At 52.9% G+C, this 19,501-nt stretch overlaps 1 protein-coding gene across 1 annotated transcript; it reads left to right on the forward strand.

Annotated features, from left to right (window-relative positions):
- The first annotated feature begins 1,534 nt into the window (after positions 1-1,534).
- On the forward strand, positions 1,535-18,829 carry LOC115907493 (dual oxidase maturation factor 1-like). The gene is made up of 8 exons (XM_030955435.1): positions 1,535-1,701; positions 11,633-11,757; positions 12,386-12,540; positions 13,393-13,450; positions 14,069-14,203; positions 14,371-14,584; positions 17,795-18,009; positions 18,578-18,829. Exons 1-8 carry the CDS (start codon positions 1,535-1,537, stop codon positions 18,784-18,786), a joined length of 1,278 nt encoding a protein of 425 aa, XP_030811295.1. The 3' UTR covers positions 18,787-18,829.
- Positions 18,830-19,501: the final 672 nt, after the last annotated feature.

The following is a 19,501-nucleotide window of genomic DNA, read 5'->3' on the forward strand; positions in this document are numbered from 1 at the left end:
AGTAAAGCTTTGACTAAAAACTAATTATTAGCAAGAAAAATAATGACCCTGTGGATTGTGTGTGACATTGGAGGAAGCCAGATGCCCCTCAGCCAGCAGTGTGAGGGACTGACAGCCTCATGGGCTTCCTGCCTTGGTGTATCATGGGACCACCCTGTCCAGCTCACTGCAGGGGGAGCAGGTTCCTGAGGCACCCAGGTGAGATCCTCATTCTCCCTCTGACCCAGCCAGACCTTGTCCAGCTGTCTGTCTGTCTGTCTGTCTGTCCCCAGCCCCCCATCACTCTCCTCTGGGTTGAGATAAAGAAGGATGAGGTCACTTGTTATCTGCTGCCATGGGCAGAACTGGCTCGCCTTGGGGAATATAAGTTTATTTATTAATTAATTTAAGTATTTGGTTCAGGTTTTGGGATAAAAAACAACCCCCCCAAGCATTTTTACACCTGGGGAAGGCACCTCCCCTCCCCTCTGCCAGGGTCACTTCCAGCCCCTCTCCTGCTCCCTGATGTCCCTGTGGGTGACATCCATTTATCCCTGACAGGCAAACAACTACAATCACTGTTCAACCCCTAAATCACCATTCCCTCTCGAGTTTAGATTACAAACTGAGAGGATCAGGAAAGCTCTTGAGGAAGCTCATCATTTTTTGGCAGTGTGCTGGCTCTGCCCTGTCATCCCCTTTTCTGGCATTCACCTGCCCAGGCTCAGCACAATGTCCCATCACTCACCAGGTCACGCTCTTAGGACAGCTCCAGGACCAAGCTTAGAAAATGAGTAAATTCTTCCCTTTGGTTTTTTTCACAACTCTGATTTGTTTCTGTAACTTCTCTGCTTTGAGGCAAACTCTCCATGCTGCTGCTGGGGCTCAAGTCCTTGCTCACAGTTGTTTCTGCACACTGCAAGCACAATATAAGTTAATTTATTGTAAAATAATTTAAGTATTTGATTCAGAGATGCAACGAGGCCCCTGGGGGTCACTGGGATGACGTTCCTGGGGTGTTCAGAGCGGCTGGCTGCTGAAATTCTGCATTGTGCAGGATGCCGCCCAGACCCAAGCTGGCACCACCAGAAACTCGGGCTGGTTTGACAGTGCCCAGTTGCTCCTGCAATCTGCCATAAGGAACCAGGACTGGTGAGTTTTGTTTGCCAGGGAAAATGGCAGAGGTTTGTATACAAGGGCCTGTGGCCCAGAGTGGCCGGCTGGCTCCTGAAATTCCGCAATAGGCAGGATGCTTCCCAGACCCAAGCTGGCACCAGTGCCAACTCGGGCTGGTTTGACAATGCCCAGTTGTTCCTGCAATCTGCCATCAGGAACCTGGGCTGGTGAGTTTTGTTTTCCATGGAAAAGGATTGGTGTTGGTTTTCAGGGCCCTGTAGCTGGGGTGGCCAGCTGGCTCCTGAAATTCCGCATTGCGCAGGATGCCTCCCAGACCCAAGCTGGCACCAGTGCCAACTCAGGCTGGTTGACAGTGCCGAGTGGCTCCTGCAATCTGCCATCAGAATCCTTGGCTGGTCACTTCTGTTTGCCAGGGAAAATGGCCAGCATTTGTGTTTGGGGGCCTGTGGCCCAAAATGGCCGCTGCCTGCTGGAATTCCGTCTTTCCCAGGATGCCTCCCAGACCCAAGCCGCCACCACTGGAAACTCAGGCTGGTTTGACAGTGCCAAGTGCCTCCTGCAAACTGACACCAGGAACCTGAACTGGTGAGTTTTGTTTCCTTGGGGAAAGGCCTGACCTGTTGTTCAGGGGCCTGAGGCCCGGAGTGACCAGCTGGCTCCTGAAATTCCACATTGGGCCGGATGCCTCCCAGACCCAAGGTGGTACCTGTGCCAGCTAGGGCTGGTTTGACAGTGCCAAGTGTCCCCTGCAATCTGCCATCAGGAACCTGGACTGGTGAGTTTTCTTTGCCAGTGAAAAGGGCCGGCGTTGGAGTTGGGCGCCTGTGGCCTGGAGTGGCCATCTGACCTGTTCCGCATTTCTTTGGAAGCCCTGAGAGCTCATGGGCTCTGACATTTGCTGTTCCTGGGCTTCCCCTACAACCTGAGGCTGTGGCATGGCCCCAGGGCTGGGAAAAGAATATGAAGGAAGATAAACAGACAAAATCACCTTCTGTGGTGGTGTCTGATGGTCCCCACGACGAGGGAAGGGATGAGGAATCTGACTCCATGTTTCAGACGGCTGATTTATTATTTTCTGAAATATATTATATGAAAAGAAAATTATATATTAGAACTAATCTAAAGAAAGAGCAAAGAGACATCAGAAAGCTAGAACGGAATGAATAATAAAATCTTGTTACTGACCAGAGACTCTGACACAGCTGGACTGGGACTGGTCATGAAGTGAAAACAATTCACATGGAACCAATCAAAGTTGCACCTGTAGGTAAGCAACCTCCAAACCACATTGCAAGCAATCAGATAATTATTGTTTACATTTCTTTTCTGAGGCCTCTCAGCTTCTCAGGAGAAAAATCCTGGTGAAGGGATTTTTTATAAAATATGTCTATGACAACCTTCACGACTGACATTTGTGTCTTTGGCTGTGGGACTGGCTCGGAGCAGAGCTGGCTCAGAGGGATGTCAGTGAAAATCCAGTGCCACCACTTGGTGTCATTGCTGTCCCAGGCTCAGGGCAGCGCTCACTGGCAGGGGACACCCTCCTGCTGACCTCTTGCTGAGACAGCAGCCCCAGGCTGGGTTGTTCCCTCCTCTGAGGTGCTTGGAGACCTCTCTTCCAGAGGAGACCAACAAGGCAGGCAGTGAGGAGGGAGGGAAGGAAGCAGAAAGGGAAGCAAGCTGCCATCAGGAAGCAAAAGAGTCAAATTCCATTGCCACCCCCATGATCCTCCAGGGAAAGCTCTTCATATCCTGGTGTGAACATCAAGGGAAACCCAGCCAGGACAGAGGCTGGGACAACCCGAGGAAGTGGATTTCCAGAGCTTGGCACTGTATCCAGATGATTTCCAGGGAGCAGGGCACACTGGAGGAGAGGTTAAATGCAGTGTTCTCAAACCATAGAGAGATTCCAGGTGGCCAAAAAGGCCAACAGCAGCTGGCTTGGAGCAAAACCAGTGTGGCCACAGCCCAGGGCAGTGCCTGCACTGCTGAAACACCTCTAGCCCCAGGGGGAAGCTCTGGGGCCCTCACTCCAAGAAAGACAATGAGGGGCTGCAGCATGTCCAGGGAAGGGAATGGAGCTGGGGAAGGGGCTGGAGCACCAGGAGCAGCTGAGGGAGCTGGGAAGGGGAGAAAAGGAGGCTCAGGAGGGACCTTGTGGCTCTGCACAACTCCTGACAGGAGGGGGCAGCTGGGGAGGTCGGGCTGTGCTCCCAGGGGACAGGAAACGGGACAAGAGGAGATGTCCTCAAGCTGTGCCAGGGGAGCCTCAGGTTGGACATCAGGAAGAATTTCTCCATGGAAAGGGTGGTCAGGTACTGAAAGGGGCTGCTCAGGAGAGGGAATCTGTGGTGTTTGTGAGGTCCCCAGGATGAGGTGAGAGATGAGAATCTGACTCCATGTTCTCAGAAGGCTGATTTATAATTTTATAATATTATATTATATTAAAGAATGCTATACTAAAACTATACTAAAGAAAGAGAAAGAAGACAGCAGAAGGCTTAACAAGAAAGAATAATAAAAACTCATGACTGATTCCTCGGAGTCTGACACAGCTGATGGTGATTGGTCATTCAACTAAAACAAATTCACATGGAACCAATCGAACATTCACCTGTTGGTAAACAATTAATGTCCAGACCACATTCCAAAGCAGCAAACACAGGAGAAGCAATCAGATAATTATTGTTTTCATTCCTCTCTGAGGCTTCTCAGCTTCCCAGGAGAAAATCCTGGGCAAAGAGAATTTTTCAGAAAATACCATGGTGACAGGAGTCCCCATCCCTGGAGGTGTTCAAGGAATGATTTGATGTGGCATTCAGTGCTCTGGTCTGGTTGGCAAAGTGGGGATTGGTCACATATTGGACTCAATGGTCTTGGAGGCCTTTTCCAGCCTCAATGATCCCATGATTCTGTAAAAAGGCATACAGAGGCCTTTTCCTGATGGTATGACCCACCAGCTCGCTTTCCTTATCACTCACCAGCCTCTGGAAAAATCAAACTGGTAAAGGTGACACTGAGAGGGTGGCGGAACCTTCAAACATTTAACAAAGGCCAACTACTGCTCAGCCAGCACCAGGGATCTCCCTGCTGGGCTGGCCCTGCCCAGCCCAGACCTTCAGGGACAGTAGAATGGGACAAAGTTCCTGCAGTGCACATAAAGAACATGCTGGGATGAAAACTGCTCCAGAGCAGCTGGGCCAAAACCAGCTGTGGGGTTGGATGGGAGCTCTTCTGCCAAAACCAGCTGTGGGGTTGGATGGGAGCTCTTCTGCCAAAACCAGCTGTGGGGTTGGATGGGAGCTCTTCTGCCAAAACCAGCTGTGGGGTTGGATGGGAGCTCTTCTGCTAAAACCAGCTGTGGGGTTGGATGGGAGCTCTTCTGCCAAAACCAGCTGTGGGGTTGGATGGGAGCTCTTCTGCCCCAGGACCCTCCCCACAGGACTCCCAAAGTCACCAGGGTGCTGGAGTGCAGTGACAGAAGGCTCAGCACAATCCAACATTTATTTCCTTTCTATTCATTTAACCTCCATGCAGGGCTGAGGAGAAGCCAAGGACTGCAGCAGGAATAAGGGATTCATACATTTTTGGTTCTTGAGGCTGGTGGAGTGCAAAATGCAGTGAGCAGACACACCTGCCCTAGCACTGGGGAATGCAGCAGGGACAGCTCCCAGCACTCGTGGTCCTGCTGTGCTGCAGGGGAATGTTCCATAAACCCCCCCTGCCGTGTCCCAGCCAACCTTTGGGCTCCTGAGGAGTTGTGGAGCTGCAGAATTGCCGTGGAATTGATGGATTTATAAAATATGTGTAGCTCAGTACCACCACAGAGGGGTTTTCCTACAGTGGGAAGAGCAGCCAAGCTGTAATTTGGGCAAATCTCCTTCCCAAAGGAGGAGGCAGAGGTGGGTGCAGTGTGACCCCTTCCTGCCCCAGGCAGGAAACACAAAGAGTGAACTCAGGGCACTCCTGTGGTTCCATTTCCTGCTCCCACAGCTCCCACAGCCTTGCTGACATCTCCCACCCTCTGCCATGTGCCAGGGAGCACCTTTGCCTTCAGGAGGGGATCTGTACCTGTTCCAAGGGTTTTCAAGCCAAAACCAGCAAAAGCTGGCCCAGGGTGGTGGCACTGATAAGGGAGGCACTCAGAAAGCAGCTCCAGCCTGGTCACGCTGCTGGTGTGGGAGGCTCCAGAACCTGGATCCAAGTGCCATGGGAAGGGATGAGGGAGCTCCCCACAGGGCAGCAGGACTTGTGGGAATTCTTACCTGGGACTTGGGAAAAGGGAGGCTCTGTCTTTCCTGCCTGGGAACATTTGTGTGGCAAGCCTAAAAGATGCTGTCCTTTGATGAAGGGCCAGCCTCCCTTTCCCTGGAAGGATGGGAGACACCTCCCCTGAGAGGTTTTAGGGAGCAGCTCTGCTGGGAGATCTGTGAGGTTGTGCTGGGAGGAACAGGGCCTTCAGCCTCACATAAACCCTGGTGGGTGACTCTGAGGGCCTCTGGTTCAACCCCTCCCTCCCAGCAGGACTGGCACCAACTGCAAGGAACATCCCAGGGTGATGCTTGGTGGGACAGGACCACTGGAAGGGAAAAGCTCTGAACATCATTGTTTTGGGATGATTTTGTAATGATGTGTTATTCCCTAATTGTCTGCTTTACACCCAGAAAACAGCTGCTGTAGATTTCAGATGGGACCAGGGTTGGGGCAGGGAGGTTTGGGCTCCTGTGTGGTTTTGGTTCAGTCTCTCTCCAGGGTGGACTGGGGATGCTGCATTGTTCTTTTTGTGGGATTAGCTTTTAGCTAGCTTCAAGCCAGAAGGCCCTTCCCTTCCCTTCCCTTCCCTTCCCTTCCCTTCCTTCCCTCCTTCCTTCTTTTCTTTCCTTCCTTCCCTTCCCTTCCCTTCCTTCCTTCCTTTTCTTCTTCCCTTCCCTTCCCTTCCCTTCCCTTCCCTGGAATCCTCTCAGCCTTTTCCCCCCACCCTTGAAATGTTTTTGGCTTTTCTCATTTTTCCTTTCAGCCCTTCTGGGGAGGCAGTGGGGACCTCGGAGGAGCTGAACCAACACGAGAAAGGACACTGAAATCCAGCAGCTCTGGCTGCTGTGAGGAGAAGACCCACACCAGAAGTCCAACTGGTTCCCAGCTGCTCCATGAATTCTTTTCTCCCCCTGCCCAGAGAAGTTCAGCCACCACCTTCGCCTCTCAGCCACACACTGAGGTGGGGTTGGGGTGCAAGGTTCAATTTTTTCTCCCTGTGCTTTGCAGGTATCTTGCTTTGATAATGAACAGTTCTGCGCTTTTTTTTTTCCCTTTTTTCACTTTCATCCCCTGATATCCATTTCTCTCATTGGCAGAAGATAAAAGAATTACTGAAGCCCTTTGTCCTTCAAGGAAACACTCATTCCAGGGCATTTCCTCCTGAAATTTGTCTCCATAAAGCTTTTGTGACACCCACAGCTGGTAGAGAACATGCACAGGAGACCTGGCCAACCCCAAATCTGCCTTGGATATCTTCCACCACAAAGTTCACTCTGCTGATCTGAGCTCTGGCAGCTCACACCCCTCAGGAGCTGGTGTGAAGGGATCCCAAGGCTGGCAGGGAGATAGAACACAGAGGAGTTTCCATGGAAAAATGTTTGTTGCTTAAAGTTGGCCTCTAATGGCAGGGATTACAGGAGCAAGCCCTCTAAGCTGCAGCCAAGGATGAAAGTGATGATTACCACACAGTGCATCACCAACAAGCCCCAGCAAAGCTGGGAAAAGTTCACCTCCCTGGTGGTTACATCAAACTGGCAGGAAGGGCTGTTACCTGTGGGGACAGGGTTCCCCAAGCTGGGACAGTGAAACCCCACAAACAAATAATGGATCCCACAGCTAATGCCCTTCCTGAGACCCAGCCCAGGGCAGAGGAGCTCTGTTGGATGAGGGGGATGCTCTGGGATGTGTGCCCGTGTTCACAGGGGTTCTTGGATGAGGGAAGAGACGAGGATCTGACTCCATGTTTCACAAGGCTTGATTTATTATTTTATGATATATATTATATTAAAACTATACTAAAAGAATAGAAGAAAGGATTCATCAGAAGGCTGGCTAAGAATAGAATAGGAAGGAATGATAACAAAAGCTTGTGTCTTGGACAGAGAGTCTGAGCCAGCTGACTGTGATTGGCCATTAATTAGAAACAACCACATATGACTAATCACAGATGCACCTGTTGCATTCCACAGCAGCAGATAACCATTGTTTACATTTTGTTCCTGAGGCCTCTCAGCTTCTCAGGAGGAAAAACCCTAAGGAAAGGATTTTTCCTAAAAGATGTCTGTGACACTGGGATGAGCCTGGAGGGGCAGTTTGGGAGCTGGCAAATGCTCTCTGATGGAGAGGAAACACCTGTGAGAGATGCAAGAGGGGAGGAAACATTGTCATTGTCCCCTCTCCTCCCAGCTCGCAGGGATCAGCTCAGGACCCTCTTGGGGTCCCTGCTCAGAGCTGGGGTTGGGGCAGCCTGGAAGGGGCACTTGGGTCTGTCAGCAGCAGAGCACAGCTGGACCTGCAGCCCCTCATCCAGGCTGGGTAACGCCAGGAAGGAGCAGGGCAAGGAATGGGAGCAGCCCCAGCCCCTTCCCCACTCAGACATGGGTCTCAGAGCCCATGGGGTCCAGCACGGAGCCTCTGGGATGGATGGAGATATTTGGGAGGGCAGTGGGACAGCTGGGTCCCTGTCCCCTGCATCCTGAGAACCCATGGGAACTGTAACAGTGACAGGAGCTGAAAGGAGCTGTTTGGGATTGTATTTGTGGGGTGCCCCGTGGCAGGAGGAAGGAATGATGGATCTGACTCCATGTTCTCAGAAGGGTAATTTATTATTTTATGATCTATATTATATTAAAGAATGCTGAACTAAATTATACTAAAGAATACAGAAAGGATACAGACAGAATGCTAAAAAGATAATAATGAAAACTTGCGACTCTTTCCAGAGTCCCGACACAGCTTGGCCTCAATTGGCCAAAGAGTGAAAACAACTCACACCAGAATCCAATGGAACAATCACCCGTGGGTAAACAATCTCCAAACACATTCCACAGGTAAGCAAAACACAGGAGAAGCAAATGAGATAAGAATTGTTTTCCTTTTTCTCTGAGGCTCCTCATCTTCCCAGGAGAAAAGTCCTGGGTGAAGGGATTTTTCAGAAAATATGAATGTGAGAGTTTGGGAGTAAAAGTAGAGATGATCAAGTACCCAAAGCAAGATGCTCTTCCTGTCATGTGCCACAGAAGGGCCAGACCATGGCCAGAGACTCATTCCTCTCCTGCACAAGGGCTCTTGGAAGGGGCAGAGGGCTGAACTCTCAGCACAATTTCCGGATGAGGATTTCCTCAGTGTGGCTGAAACCCCTCCTGGTTCAGTTCCCACAGGGATGGGATGTGGCTCCTGCTGGGCTCTGCCTCCATCTCCTGGCAGTCCTTTCACTTGGCCCTGAGCTGTCTCCATCGCAAGATATGAAACCCACTGGTCAGTGTAGTGGGTAGCAACAGCTTCTGCTTCTCTCAAACTGTGTAACTTCCAAATAGAGCTGGAAAAACAGATCCTTGTTGCAAATACATCTAGAGCCAAACCAAGGCCACAGCAACCTCTGCTCATCAAGGTAGAACTGACCAAAGGGGCCTTCCTTCCTTCCTTCCTTCCTTCCTTCCTTCCTTCCTTCCTTCCTTCTCCTTCCTTCCTTCCTTCCCTCCCTCCCTCCCTCCCTCCCTCCCTTTTCTTTTTTTCTTTTCCCTCCTGTCATTCCCTTCAAGCTGCTCCATCATGGCAGATTCCTGGGCAAGGATCCATCCCCAGGATGGGCTTCCCCACAGCAGGTCCCCATCTGCAGCATTGTCCCTGGCAGGGCACAGGGGTGATGGGGACAGCTCTGAGGCATGGTGACTCCAGCAGACAAGCACACATCCATCGTTCTGGCTCCCGTGGGTCAGGCAGAAACGCTCCCTGCCCATGCCCAGGATCACCTCCCTGCCCAGGCATGCCCCCACTGTTTCCTCCCTCCCCAGCCCTGAGAGGGGCGGCTGATCCAGCACTCACATCCTCTTGCACAAGAGCTGATGGGAGCTGCCCCCACCTCCCCGGTGACCTGGATCCAGTGACTCATCCCTAATCTGGGGCTCCATCTCTCCAGAGAAGCTTCCCAAGCAAGAGGGCTGCCCCAGAAAGGGCAAGGTGCTGACACTGGCAGAAGAAACTCCCTGGAAAATGTGTGGTGTTCCCTGGAAACTGTGTGATGACATGCACACCTTTACTGCCTGCAGAAACACTCAGAAAATGTAAAATTTAAAAAAGGAGGAAAACACAAACACCCAGTTGTAATAATAGCCTCTTCCTGTATGCAGAGTGCTGGGTGAGGGGTAAATCAGGCAGTTTTCTCACATTTCCCAGGGTATGACCTCATCAGCACTGCAGGGAAGGGGAGCATCCCACTGCCAAAATCATTCCCCATTTCCATCCCTGCTGGGGACACATGAGAGAGCCAGAGCACTTCTGGGAGCTCCCCTGATGTCCTTGCACACAAGCCTTGTGGTGCTGGTCACCTTTAGAGAAAGAGAGGAGCTCCCTCCCCTTTGTTTGCATTTTTGGGAAGAGGATATCTCCCCAAAGGACACTTGTGATGCTTGTCTGAGCAGCCCCAAACCCACCCTGCCTCAATCCCTTCCCAAGGCAAGCTCCACACATTGCTTTATCCAAACAGCGCAGGGCTCATCCCTCTGCTGCCTCTCCCAGCCCCAGGGGCTGCAACAAGGGATGCTTTAGACCCTCATCCCACCCTTCACATGGCTGCACCTTCCCCATCTGAATTAATTTCATCCTGCCACCCCTCAGCTCTCCCCTCCCACACTGCAGGGAGAGGTGGTTCTGCCTTTGCAACAGGTCCAAAGCCCCAGGGCTGTCCCTGTGGTCACCCCTAAGGATTTGCTCCATTTGCTGTGAGCAATTTTGTGTCTCTCTCTGCTTTGCAGAGGCTGTCAGAGCTGGAGATGCTGCCCATCCCCACCAGAGAGCCTGCAGCACCTCTCTGCACACACATTCCCCAGCCACATCACCCTTCCCACCCTCTGATTTCTGTAAACAGCTCCAGGGGAGGGATTCAGTGCTCAGACTGGGTCAGACCAGTTGGGGATTTGAAGGGAAATGGCAAAGTCTTTGCCCAAAAAATGCCTTTATTTCCTATTGGGCATGAGTGAAAACTAATTTTTACCTCCCTCTGCCAAGGGGGTGGTACCCAGCCAGCCCATTCACTGGGATGCAAAAAAGAAACATCCAGGGGATGGATATTTCCATCAGTTTCAGAGAGGAGACCCCAGACATGGGTCAGGGGAGTGTTTCTGCCACTCTGGTCCTTTTCAGTATCAATACAACCTTCTTCAGCCACCTGAAATGCCAAAGTAGAGGAGCAAACCCCAAAAGCTTGAATGTCCATCATCTCCATGCCATGGCCAGGTAAAAAACCTGAGCATCTTCTGCATGATGGGGCTGGGAGCACCCCCAGAGACCTTGCCAGGACCTTCTCAGGGATGGAGCCAGGGCCACCAGGAGGCCAGGCAGGCACAGCAGGGCTGGGTGATCCCAGCTGGGAACCCCCCCAGGAGTGCCCATGAGGGCTTGGACACCTCTGGTCCTACCAGAGGGGCCTGGCAGCTCCAGGCTCTTCATGCCATGTGGAACTGGACTATTTACTGTTCTCCAAGAAAAGCCCAGGAGGTGAAGCTGACCCTTCCCAGGCTCCCCTTTGTGCCCTCACAGGAGCTCAGGCTTAGTGTGAAAAACGCCAATCACTTGTTTCTAAAATTGTAAAAGTTTAATAGTAATAAAATGGTTATAAAAATAGTAATACAATTAGAGTAATAATAATTTGGACAATTTGAATTAGGACAATATGAGACAATAGAGACAAAGAGTTACAGATGTCCAGGTACCTTTATCTGGGCAGCACAAGCCCGAAAAAGGACCCACGATAACAGAGGATTAACCCTTAAAAGCAACAGCCTGTTGCATATTCATGCACCTCATACATGATGCATAAATTCCATTCAAACACAGGATTCTGTCTGCTCATTGTCAACACCTTCCTCTGAATCCTGACTGCATCTTCGGGGTGGGAAGAAGTTCGTTTCTTCTGATAATGTGGCAGTAAATTCTTTTTCTTTGAATGATTTAGGTGTCCTGTGGCTGCTGTCTCACTGCAAGTCCTTTCTTTAAAAAAAGTACCCTACATAGCATCGTTTCTATTTTAACAATTTTTATAACCCAAAACTATATTTAACACACCACTTAAGAGAATTAATACAGCATTACTTTCTAACACAACACATATCATATTCATTTTAATATTCGCGAAAAGCCAATCATAAAATACATGCATTTTTCACGCTTAGGCTGGATGATCCAACCACTCTGGGAGGCGGGCACTCCACAAACCACCGGGAGCAGCACAGACGGGCTGGCTGCTCGCCCGCAACCTTGGCAGGAGGTGCAAGAGGGCGGGCAGGAGGCGCCACGGCTCATCCCGGAACATCCCGGAGCATCTCCGTTCATCCCGGAGCATCCCAGCTCATCCCGGAGCATCCCGGCGCTCCCAGCCCGGCACCGGAGGTAGGCTGGCCATGGGGAAGGGGCTCTGGGTGTTTCTGTGCCCCCATTCCCTGGGGATGCCGAGCAGCCCTTTCCCAGCAGGAAAAGGAGCTGGTGAAGCGCTGGGGTATGAAAGCAGCGTTGGCTCTCCAAGCAGCGTCCCCAGCCGGCTCCCGAGGGCTGGCACACGGGACAGGCAGTGTCCCTGTCCCCTCCGGGCTGTTCCCGGGCGGTGAGGGGTTAACTGCGCAGGGCTCAGCCCGTGTTTGTGCCGTGATTCACCCAGCGGGGCCGCGCTGCTGGGAAAGAGCTGAGCCAGCGAGGCTGGGAGCGCATTTTGGGGATGGAGAACAGAGCGCAGCGAGCTGCCCGCGGTGTTTGCACGCCTTGCTGTCCCTCCTTGGGGACAATGGAGCGTTGCAGCAATGCCCGGGTGGCCCCAAGGCAGCTCGGCTGTGCAGGATGGAGGGTTCCCGTGGGACATCCCCGAGGGCACGGCCAGGGTGGGGTTGCAGCGCCCAGGGGCACAGGGCGCACGCACAGCCCTGCCGGGGACACAGCGGGACAAGGGGCACGAGGCGGCTCTGTGGGGAAGGCTGATGGAGCGCATGTGTGGAGATGATTTTCTGCCAGTTTTGGGCCTTTCCAGGCAGCAAGATGACTCTGTGGGATGGCTCCTACCCCTTCTACCCCGGAGCCAATGCCTGCTTCCCCTTTGACACCACCCGGGCTGTCATTGTCACCGTGTTCCTCTCCGTGCTGGCCACGTTCATCATCATCCTGCCGGGGATCCCGGGCAGGAGGGTAAGTGGAGAGACAGAGGCACTTCACACCTCTGCTCCCTGCCTGTGCACCCCACATTCCTCCTCTCCCCAGCCTCCAGAGCAGATCTGGCAAGCAAAGCTGCCCGTGGGCTATGGCCAGAGCTCTGGGACCTCTGCAATGCCATGGGGCTGAGGGAGCTCCAGCCCATCCCAGCATGAGCAGCAAACTCCCCCAGCCCAGGTTTCTGAGGCACCTAGAGCTGATCTTGGCTGGATTTCTCTGTGAACGAGCCGAAATTCTTTCAGCAGAGTGGAATAGCAGGGTGAGGCTCCAAGATCTCACCCCACCTTGCCAGAGAGCTCAGTGAAAGAGGGAGGTGTGTGCCAGGCATGTCCCAGCACTGCTCACCGGGCTCCCTGTGCCCCACAGACCCTGCTGGGGCTGGCTCTGTGCCTGGTTCTGCAGCAGGGCTGCTTGAGGGGCTCCTGTCCCCCAGGGGACACCCTACCAGTGCCTGGTGGCTCCTTTTGGCTACAGCTGTGGCCAGCTGCCAGCACATCCAAACACGCTGAGGTTTGGATAAGGGTGGGAATTGCAGCTGAAGGTTGGTAGAGGGAACGTCTCCACCCTCCTTCCCAAAAAAGGGCTGTCACAGCTTTCTGCAGTGGGTTCTTTAGATGATTTTCTTCTTCTGCCTGGATCTCCCTGCTGCCTGCCCCCACCCCAGCAGGGATGCCAGAGGTACCCCCCACCCAACCCATGGGGTGACTCCCAGGGCAGGGACAGGGCTGTTTCTCACCATTTCACCTTTCTAAGTGATGTGCTTGGTGCTGAGGTGCCCGTGGTAACCCCTGGCTGAGCCCTGTGCCTGCACTGTGCCCCCCCTCACAGAGACTCCTGTGGTTCCTGCGGCTGCTGCTGGGGCTCTTCGTGGGAGCCGTGATCCTCAGTGAGTGCCGGGCTCCTGGGGCGCTCATGGAGGCCCAGAAATGGGGGGGAAGGTGGGGGAGGGTGAAGAGACCACTCAAGGGCCAAGCCCAGCCCGTGGGATGAGGTCATGGGGAGGGTGGACATGTCTTGTGTCTGGGAGGTGGCTCCAGCAATTGTGGAAGGCACCCATCTCTCTGCCTGGGGTCTGAAGACTGGTGGTCATCTCCAGGGCAGTCACCAAAGGCTCACCACCACCTTCCAGGGGGTTCAGGCACGTTGGTAGGGGCTCAGGGGCAAAGCAGTGCCCAGGCAGTGCCCGCACAGCAGCCCCACTGCCACCAGGGTGAGGATCTGCTCTGGGGCTGGGCAGAAACCAACCCAAGGGGGCTTTCAGGGTCATTCATGGGTTGATCTTGAGGAAGGACACACAGGGATACAGGAAGGACACACAAGGATAGAGGAAGGACACACAGGGATATGGGATGGACATCCAGGACTTCTGCCCCTTGGGGCTGACAGCTCAGTCCTGGATTTGGGATGAGGTAGGTGATGCTCAGGCCATGGTGAGCATCCTGGTGGGTGCTTCCAGCACCAGGCATCTGCTGCCAGCTGTAACTAACTCCTGAGGTCTTCCCAGATGTGCAGTTCACAGGGGACTGGCAGAGTGGCTGGGTGCAGGCCAACACCTCCTACAAGTCCTTCAGCCCCGCGCAGGTGAGCGCTGACATCGGGCTGCACATCGGCCTGGCCGGGCTCAACGTCACGCTCAGGGGTGAGTCTGGTGTCCCCACCTGCGCCTCTGCAGCGGCCCCAGCAGCTCCACAGCTGCCCTGCAGGGCCCCGGCTCTGTCTGGAGGCCCCTGGGCCCTGCTGTGCCCGTGCTGCTGCTGGCAGTGCCCAGGGCTGGCCCCGCAGGAGCTCAGCTGGTGCCGCCCGCAGGAAAGCCCGTGGAGCAGATCAACGAGACCATCAACTACAACGAGCACTTTCCCTGGAGCTTTGGGGCAGACTATGACCACAGCTACAGCCAGGGGCTGCAGAAGGGGCTGCCCAGCCCCATCCTGTACGTGGCAGAGAAGTTCAGCTCGCAGAGCCCCTGTGGGCTGCACGGGCAGTACCGCATCGCCGGGCACTACGTGTCCCTCACCCTCTGGTGAGTTACAGCCCTGCCCTGCACTGGGGAGCACCAGGGACACCAGGGAGAGCTTTATGGAGCCACCCTTGTCACTGTAAGGCCATGCCAAAGCCTCTCTGCAGGATTTGGGGTTCCTGTGCTTCCTGGTTTGTCATAGATTCACAAAATTGTGGAATCGTGGAGCGATTTGGGTTGGGTGGGATCTTAAAGCTTATATTGCTCTAAGCCCCCACCATGGACAGGGACACCTTCCACAATCCCAGGCTGCTCCAAGCCCCATCCACTCTGGCCTGGAACACTTCCAAGGATCACTTCCCTAAATGTCTCCCATGTAAAACCAGGACAGGCAGCCACACTCCTCTGGGCCTCCTCACCCTCACAGGAAGGAATTCCTTCCCAATATCCCATCTAACCCTGCCCTCTGGCAGTGGGAAGTTATTCATCCTCCTCCTGTCCCTCCATCCCTTGTCCCCAGTCCCTCTCCAGCTCTCCTGGAGCCCCTCCAGGCACTGGCAGGGGCTCTGAGGTCTCTCCAGAACCTTCTCTCCTCTCTCAACACCCGCAGCTCTCCCAGCCTGGCTCCAGAGCAGAGGGGCTGCAGCCCTTGGGGCATCTTCTGTCCATGTCCCCAGACTCCTCTTATGTCCTCTTATGTGTCCTCTGCCTTGATGTCCAAAACTGCAGTCGGAAAATGTCATTGAAGGGAAAACAGACACAGCTGTGGGGCTCATGGTTCGAGATCTCTCCCAAGGACCAGGATAAAGATTCCCAGTTGAGACCCACTGTGAAGGGTCTGCCTTTGCCTGTCCAAGTGGGGCCAGACCTGCCAAGGAGAGCTCATGGTCAGGATGGTCCTCCCCGGGGAGGGACCACCAAGAGGGAGCTCATGGAGCATTGAGCCCATGTGTGTGTTGTGATTGTGGGGTCCCAGAGCATCCCCTCGAGCCTCAGAGGTCTTGGGAAAGGCACTGCAGGGAAGAGAGAGCCTTGCAATTCCCCCATGAATGTAGGTTCCAGGTGCCTGTACCCATCTCCTTTCTCATGTTCAGGAAAAATAATTATCCCCACCCAAACATCCCTGTATTTCGAGGCAGAAATGTTCATGAAAACTTCTTTTTTAGGGTTTTTTTTTTCCCTTGGAATCAGAAAAATTTGTTAGGCTCACTTTCCCAGGGAGCCGAATCCAAGCCCCAAGCCCAGGGTAGGGCTGGCAGCTGGGTGCACTCCAGGTGCTGAGTCAGGTGTGGGCATGGCTAATGGTGCAGCTCTGCAAACAAAGGTGTCCCTCCATGCCATTGTCCCTCCATGCCATTGTCCCTCCATGCCATTGTCCCTCCATGCCCTCTGAACCCTCTGAACACTGGGAACTGCCCAGGGGTGACCAGCTGTGGACAATCACAAGAATCAGGAAAGAAGTTATTTGGCAGGACTGTTACAATCTGATTATTAGAGACATCCTCTGCCCAAAGGAGGGTGCAAATGAGGCCAAATTAGGGTGCCAATGAGGCAAATGCTGGAGCCCATAGGATGGATTTTATGTCACAGGAAATATGATATAGACAAAGATAGAAAGAAATAGAAAAGAGAAAGTGGGAGGAGAGAGAGGCAAATTGAGTAAGAAGATATGACCACCCATGGAACCAGACAGTGCCCCATTGATGCTCCTCTGGTCTTCTCAGAGGTGGGGAGAGCCCAGAGCTGGTTCAGGTTTGATGGGAACACCCAGGCACCTTCCCTGGGAGGGGAACTTGGCAGCGCTGTGGGTCAGGGGCTCAGAGTCTTGGGGGCTTCGGGGCTCTCCCATGGTTCATGGCCCCTCCTGGGACATGGCCCAGCCTCTCACACCGGTGTTGACCCCGTTCTGCCCCCTCAGGAGCGGTGAAAGCCCCTCAGGCCGAGGTGTGAACACAAACAATGTCCCCTGTGACCTTCGCAGGAAGGGAGGGAGTGTTCCAGCTGAGCCTGTTGTGCGAGGGAGGGCATTGGCACGATGACAAACATCACCCTGCGTGAAAAACGCCAATCACTTGTTTCTAAAATTGTAAAAGTTTAATAGTAATAAAATGGTTATAAAAATAGTAATGCAATTAGAGTAATAATAATTTGGACAATTTGAAATAGGACAATGTGAGACAAAAAATACAAAGAGTTATGGACAGTCTGGGTACCTTTATCTGGGCAGCACGAGCCCGAGAAAGGACCCACGTGAATAGAGGATTAACCCTTAAAAACAACAGCCTGTTGCATATTCATACACCTCATACATGATGCATAAATTCCATTCGAATACGGGATTCTGTCTGGTCAGTGTCAGCTTCTTCCTCTGAATCCTGACAGCACCTTCGAGGCAGGAAGAAGTTTGTTTCTTCTGATAATGGGGCAATAAATTCTTTTCTCTGAAAGATTCAGGCATCCTGGGGCTGCTATCTGGTGTGAGTGCTTCATTCCTTTCTTAAAAAATCCCACTAACATAGTTCTTATATTAACTACAAAAGTTACCTTTTAATTACAAGCCTACATTTATTATTAAAATGTTAATACAGCACTACTAATCAATACATCAAAATACATGCGGTAAATATCTGCGTAGAGCCACGTAATGTGCACTTTTCACACCCTGCCTCTCCAGGGTCTGCTTCTCACCAGCCTTCTCCCTCACCTGCCTCAAATCCCAGAGCTTCTGGCGTGGATCCTCCTTGTATGCACATCAGAGGGCTTGCCAGCACACACCCCAAACCTCTCCTTCCCCCAAAACCCCTCCTTCCCACCACACACCCCAAACCCCTCTTTCCCCCCCAGCAAAGCACCTGCTGCCTCTGCAAATGGCCAAAAGTTTGAGCTATTAAACACTAATATTTCAGATATTGCAGTCTCTCACAGGAACCTCCAGAGATTTCTACTCCAGGCCCACACCCAGAGCAGGGCTGATGCCAAAGCTGTACCAAGGTGCTTGGGGGCTTCAGGAAATTCAATGCTGAACATTCCCAGGTGTGGAGATCCCTCTGCACTGCTGCAGGATGTGTCCCACAGCTCCACCACTCATGTCTTCACTCAGTTGTTTGGGTTATTTGGGTTGATCTCTAGATCAGGCTGTCCAGCTATCTGCTGAAGCAAGGCCAGCTGGAGCAGGTTGTCCATGGCTTTATCCCTCCTTTGGGACACGGAGAGCAGACCCTGAGCAGACACTCCAAGCCTGGTGTTTTGTGCTGTTTTGTGGTCCTTTTTCAGGCTGGCCTTTTGCACGTGGCTCATTTCCATCCTGCTCTTCTCCATGTCCATCCTGCTCTATGGTGGCCAGATGCTCCTGCTCACTGGCACTCTGATCCTCTCCTCCCTGCTGCTCTTCTCCACTGCGAGGAACAGCCTGAAGTGCCCTGTCCAGTTTGGCCCAGTTTCCTTGAGAACAGACTATGGGGAGTCCTTCTGGCTGGCATTGGCCACAGGTGAGTGCTCAGCTTGCTTCTGGGGCTTCCCTCCTCCATGCCTGCACAGGTGGTGGCCCACAGCACCTCATCCCTCCTTTCCCCAAGGCTGGTCACAGAAAATTATGATTTTAGGTTAGGAGATTTTAGATTAGAATTATCAAGGTTGGGGAGAGAGAGATGAGCAGTGCAGAGAATTGGATGTTTGAAGGTGCCCGCTGGATAGAGATTCCCTCTCCTTTCAGGACCTGCAGCAATTGTTTCCTTTGCTCAAACCAGAATTCTCCATGTCACAGCATCCCCTGCAGGGAGATCAGCCCTTTCCCAGCAGCAGGTGGTAAATAAATCCCCCTGGTGCTCCTCTTCCTCAGGCTAAACACACCCAGGTTCTGCAGCCTTTCCCTGGGCGTGGTGGGCTCCAGCCCCAGCTCTGCCCCCATTCCTTGACCTCCCTTTCGTGCTGGGGAGCCCACAGTGCTGCCAGAATCGAGGTGGGGAAAGAGGAAAAACCTTTTCCTGCCTGCTGGGTGATGCCACACGTCCCTGCTGTGCAGCTGGGACCTGCAGAGCTGTCTCTGTGTGTTTGCAGGGCTGCTGTGCCTGCTCCTGGGGCTGGCCATCATCATCCTCAACTCTGTGCAGCCTCAGAAGCTGAAGCTCATCTTCAGCCTGGACAAGAGCAACGAGGAGGAGCCGTGGGACCAGTCCTGGCTGCCAGCCCAGCCCAGCTGCTCCGCACAGGGCGGGTTCATGGTCCCCCTCGGGGAGCTCTGCCCCGGCACAGCCACCCAGCTCTGAGGCACAGGGAGGCAGGGCAAGGCCTGCAGGGGCTGCTCCTGAATCCACCAAATCCATCAGGAGCCCGGCTGGGAAGGGACAGGACAAGAACCAAGTGATGAGAATATGCAGATCTGGAAAAGTGTCTCAAATACAACTGTTTTTGTTGGGTTTTGGGTGGTTTTTTTGGCTTTTTTTGGTTGTGTTTTTTTTTTTTCTGTTTTACTGCCACCCCAACAAACCCTGAGTCCTCCCCAGGACACAGATTAAATCAGAACAAACTGGGGACAGAACAAGTAACTGCAGACACACAGTCATGAACCAAAAGAAAAGCAGAGCCCACCAGAGCCCCCTCACCCTGAAGACCTTTAAAAATCCCCCCTGCCCTTGGATGGTGTCCCATCAGCAGGCAGGGCAAGGCCTGCAGGGCTGCTCCTGAATCCACCAAATCCATCAGGAGCCCAGCTGGGAAGGGACATGGCAAGAACCAAGTGATGAGAATATCCAGATCTGGAAAAGTGTCTCAAATACAACCAAATTTGTTGGGTTTTGGGTGGGTTTTTGTGTTTGGTTTTTTTTTTTTTTTTTTTTTTTAATTTTTTTCTGTTTTACTGCCCTTCCCCTCAGTCCATCCCAACAAACCCTGAGTCCTCCCCAGGACACAGAGATTAAATCAGAACAAACTTGGGACAGAACAAGTAACTGCAGACTCACAGTGATGAACCAAAGGAAAAGC

The sequence above is a fragment of the Camarhynchus parvulus genome, chromosome 10 (assembly GCF_901933205.1).
Source record: "Camarhynchus parvulus chromosome 10, STF_HiC, whole genome shotgun sequence".
NCBI classification, from domain to species: Eukaryota; Metazoa; Chordata; class Aves; order Passeriformes; family Thraupidae; genus Camarhynchus; species Camarhynchus parvulus.

Excerpts from the sequence above, each read along its gene's own strand:
- LOC115907493 (XM_030955435.1), top strand. The coding sequence starts at position 1,535 with ATGGCCAGCATTTGTGTTTGGGGGCCTGTGGCCCAAAATGGCCGCTGC. Across the intron at positions 1,702-11,632 it reads GACACCAGGAACCTGAACTG|GAGGTGCAAGAGGGCGGGCA; the intron begins GTGAGTTTTGTT and ends CAACCTTGGCAG. Across the intron at positions 12,541-13,392 it reads CGGGGATCCCGGGCAGGAGG|AGACTCCTGTGGTTCCTGCG; the intron begins GTAAGTGGAGAG and ends CCCCCCTCACAG.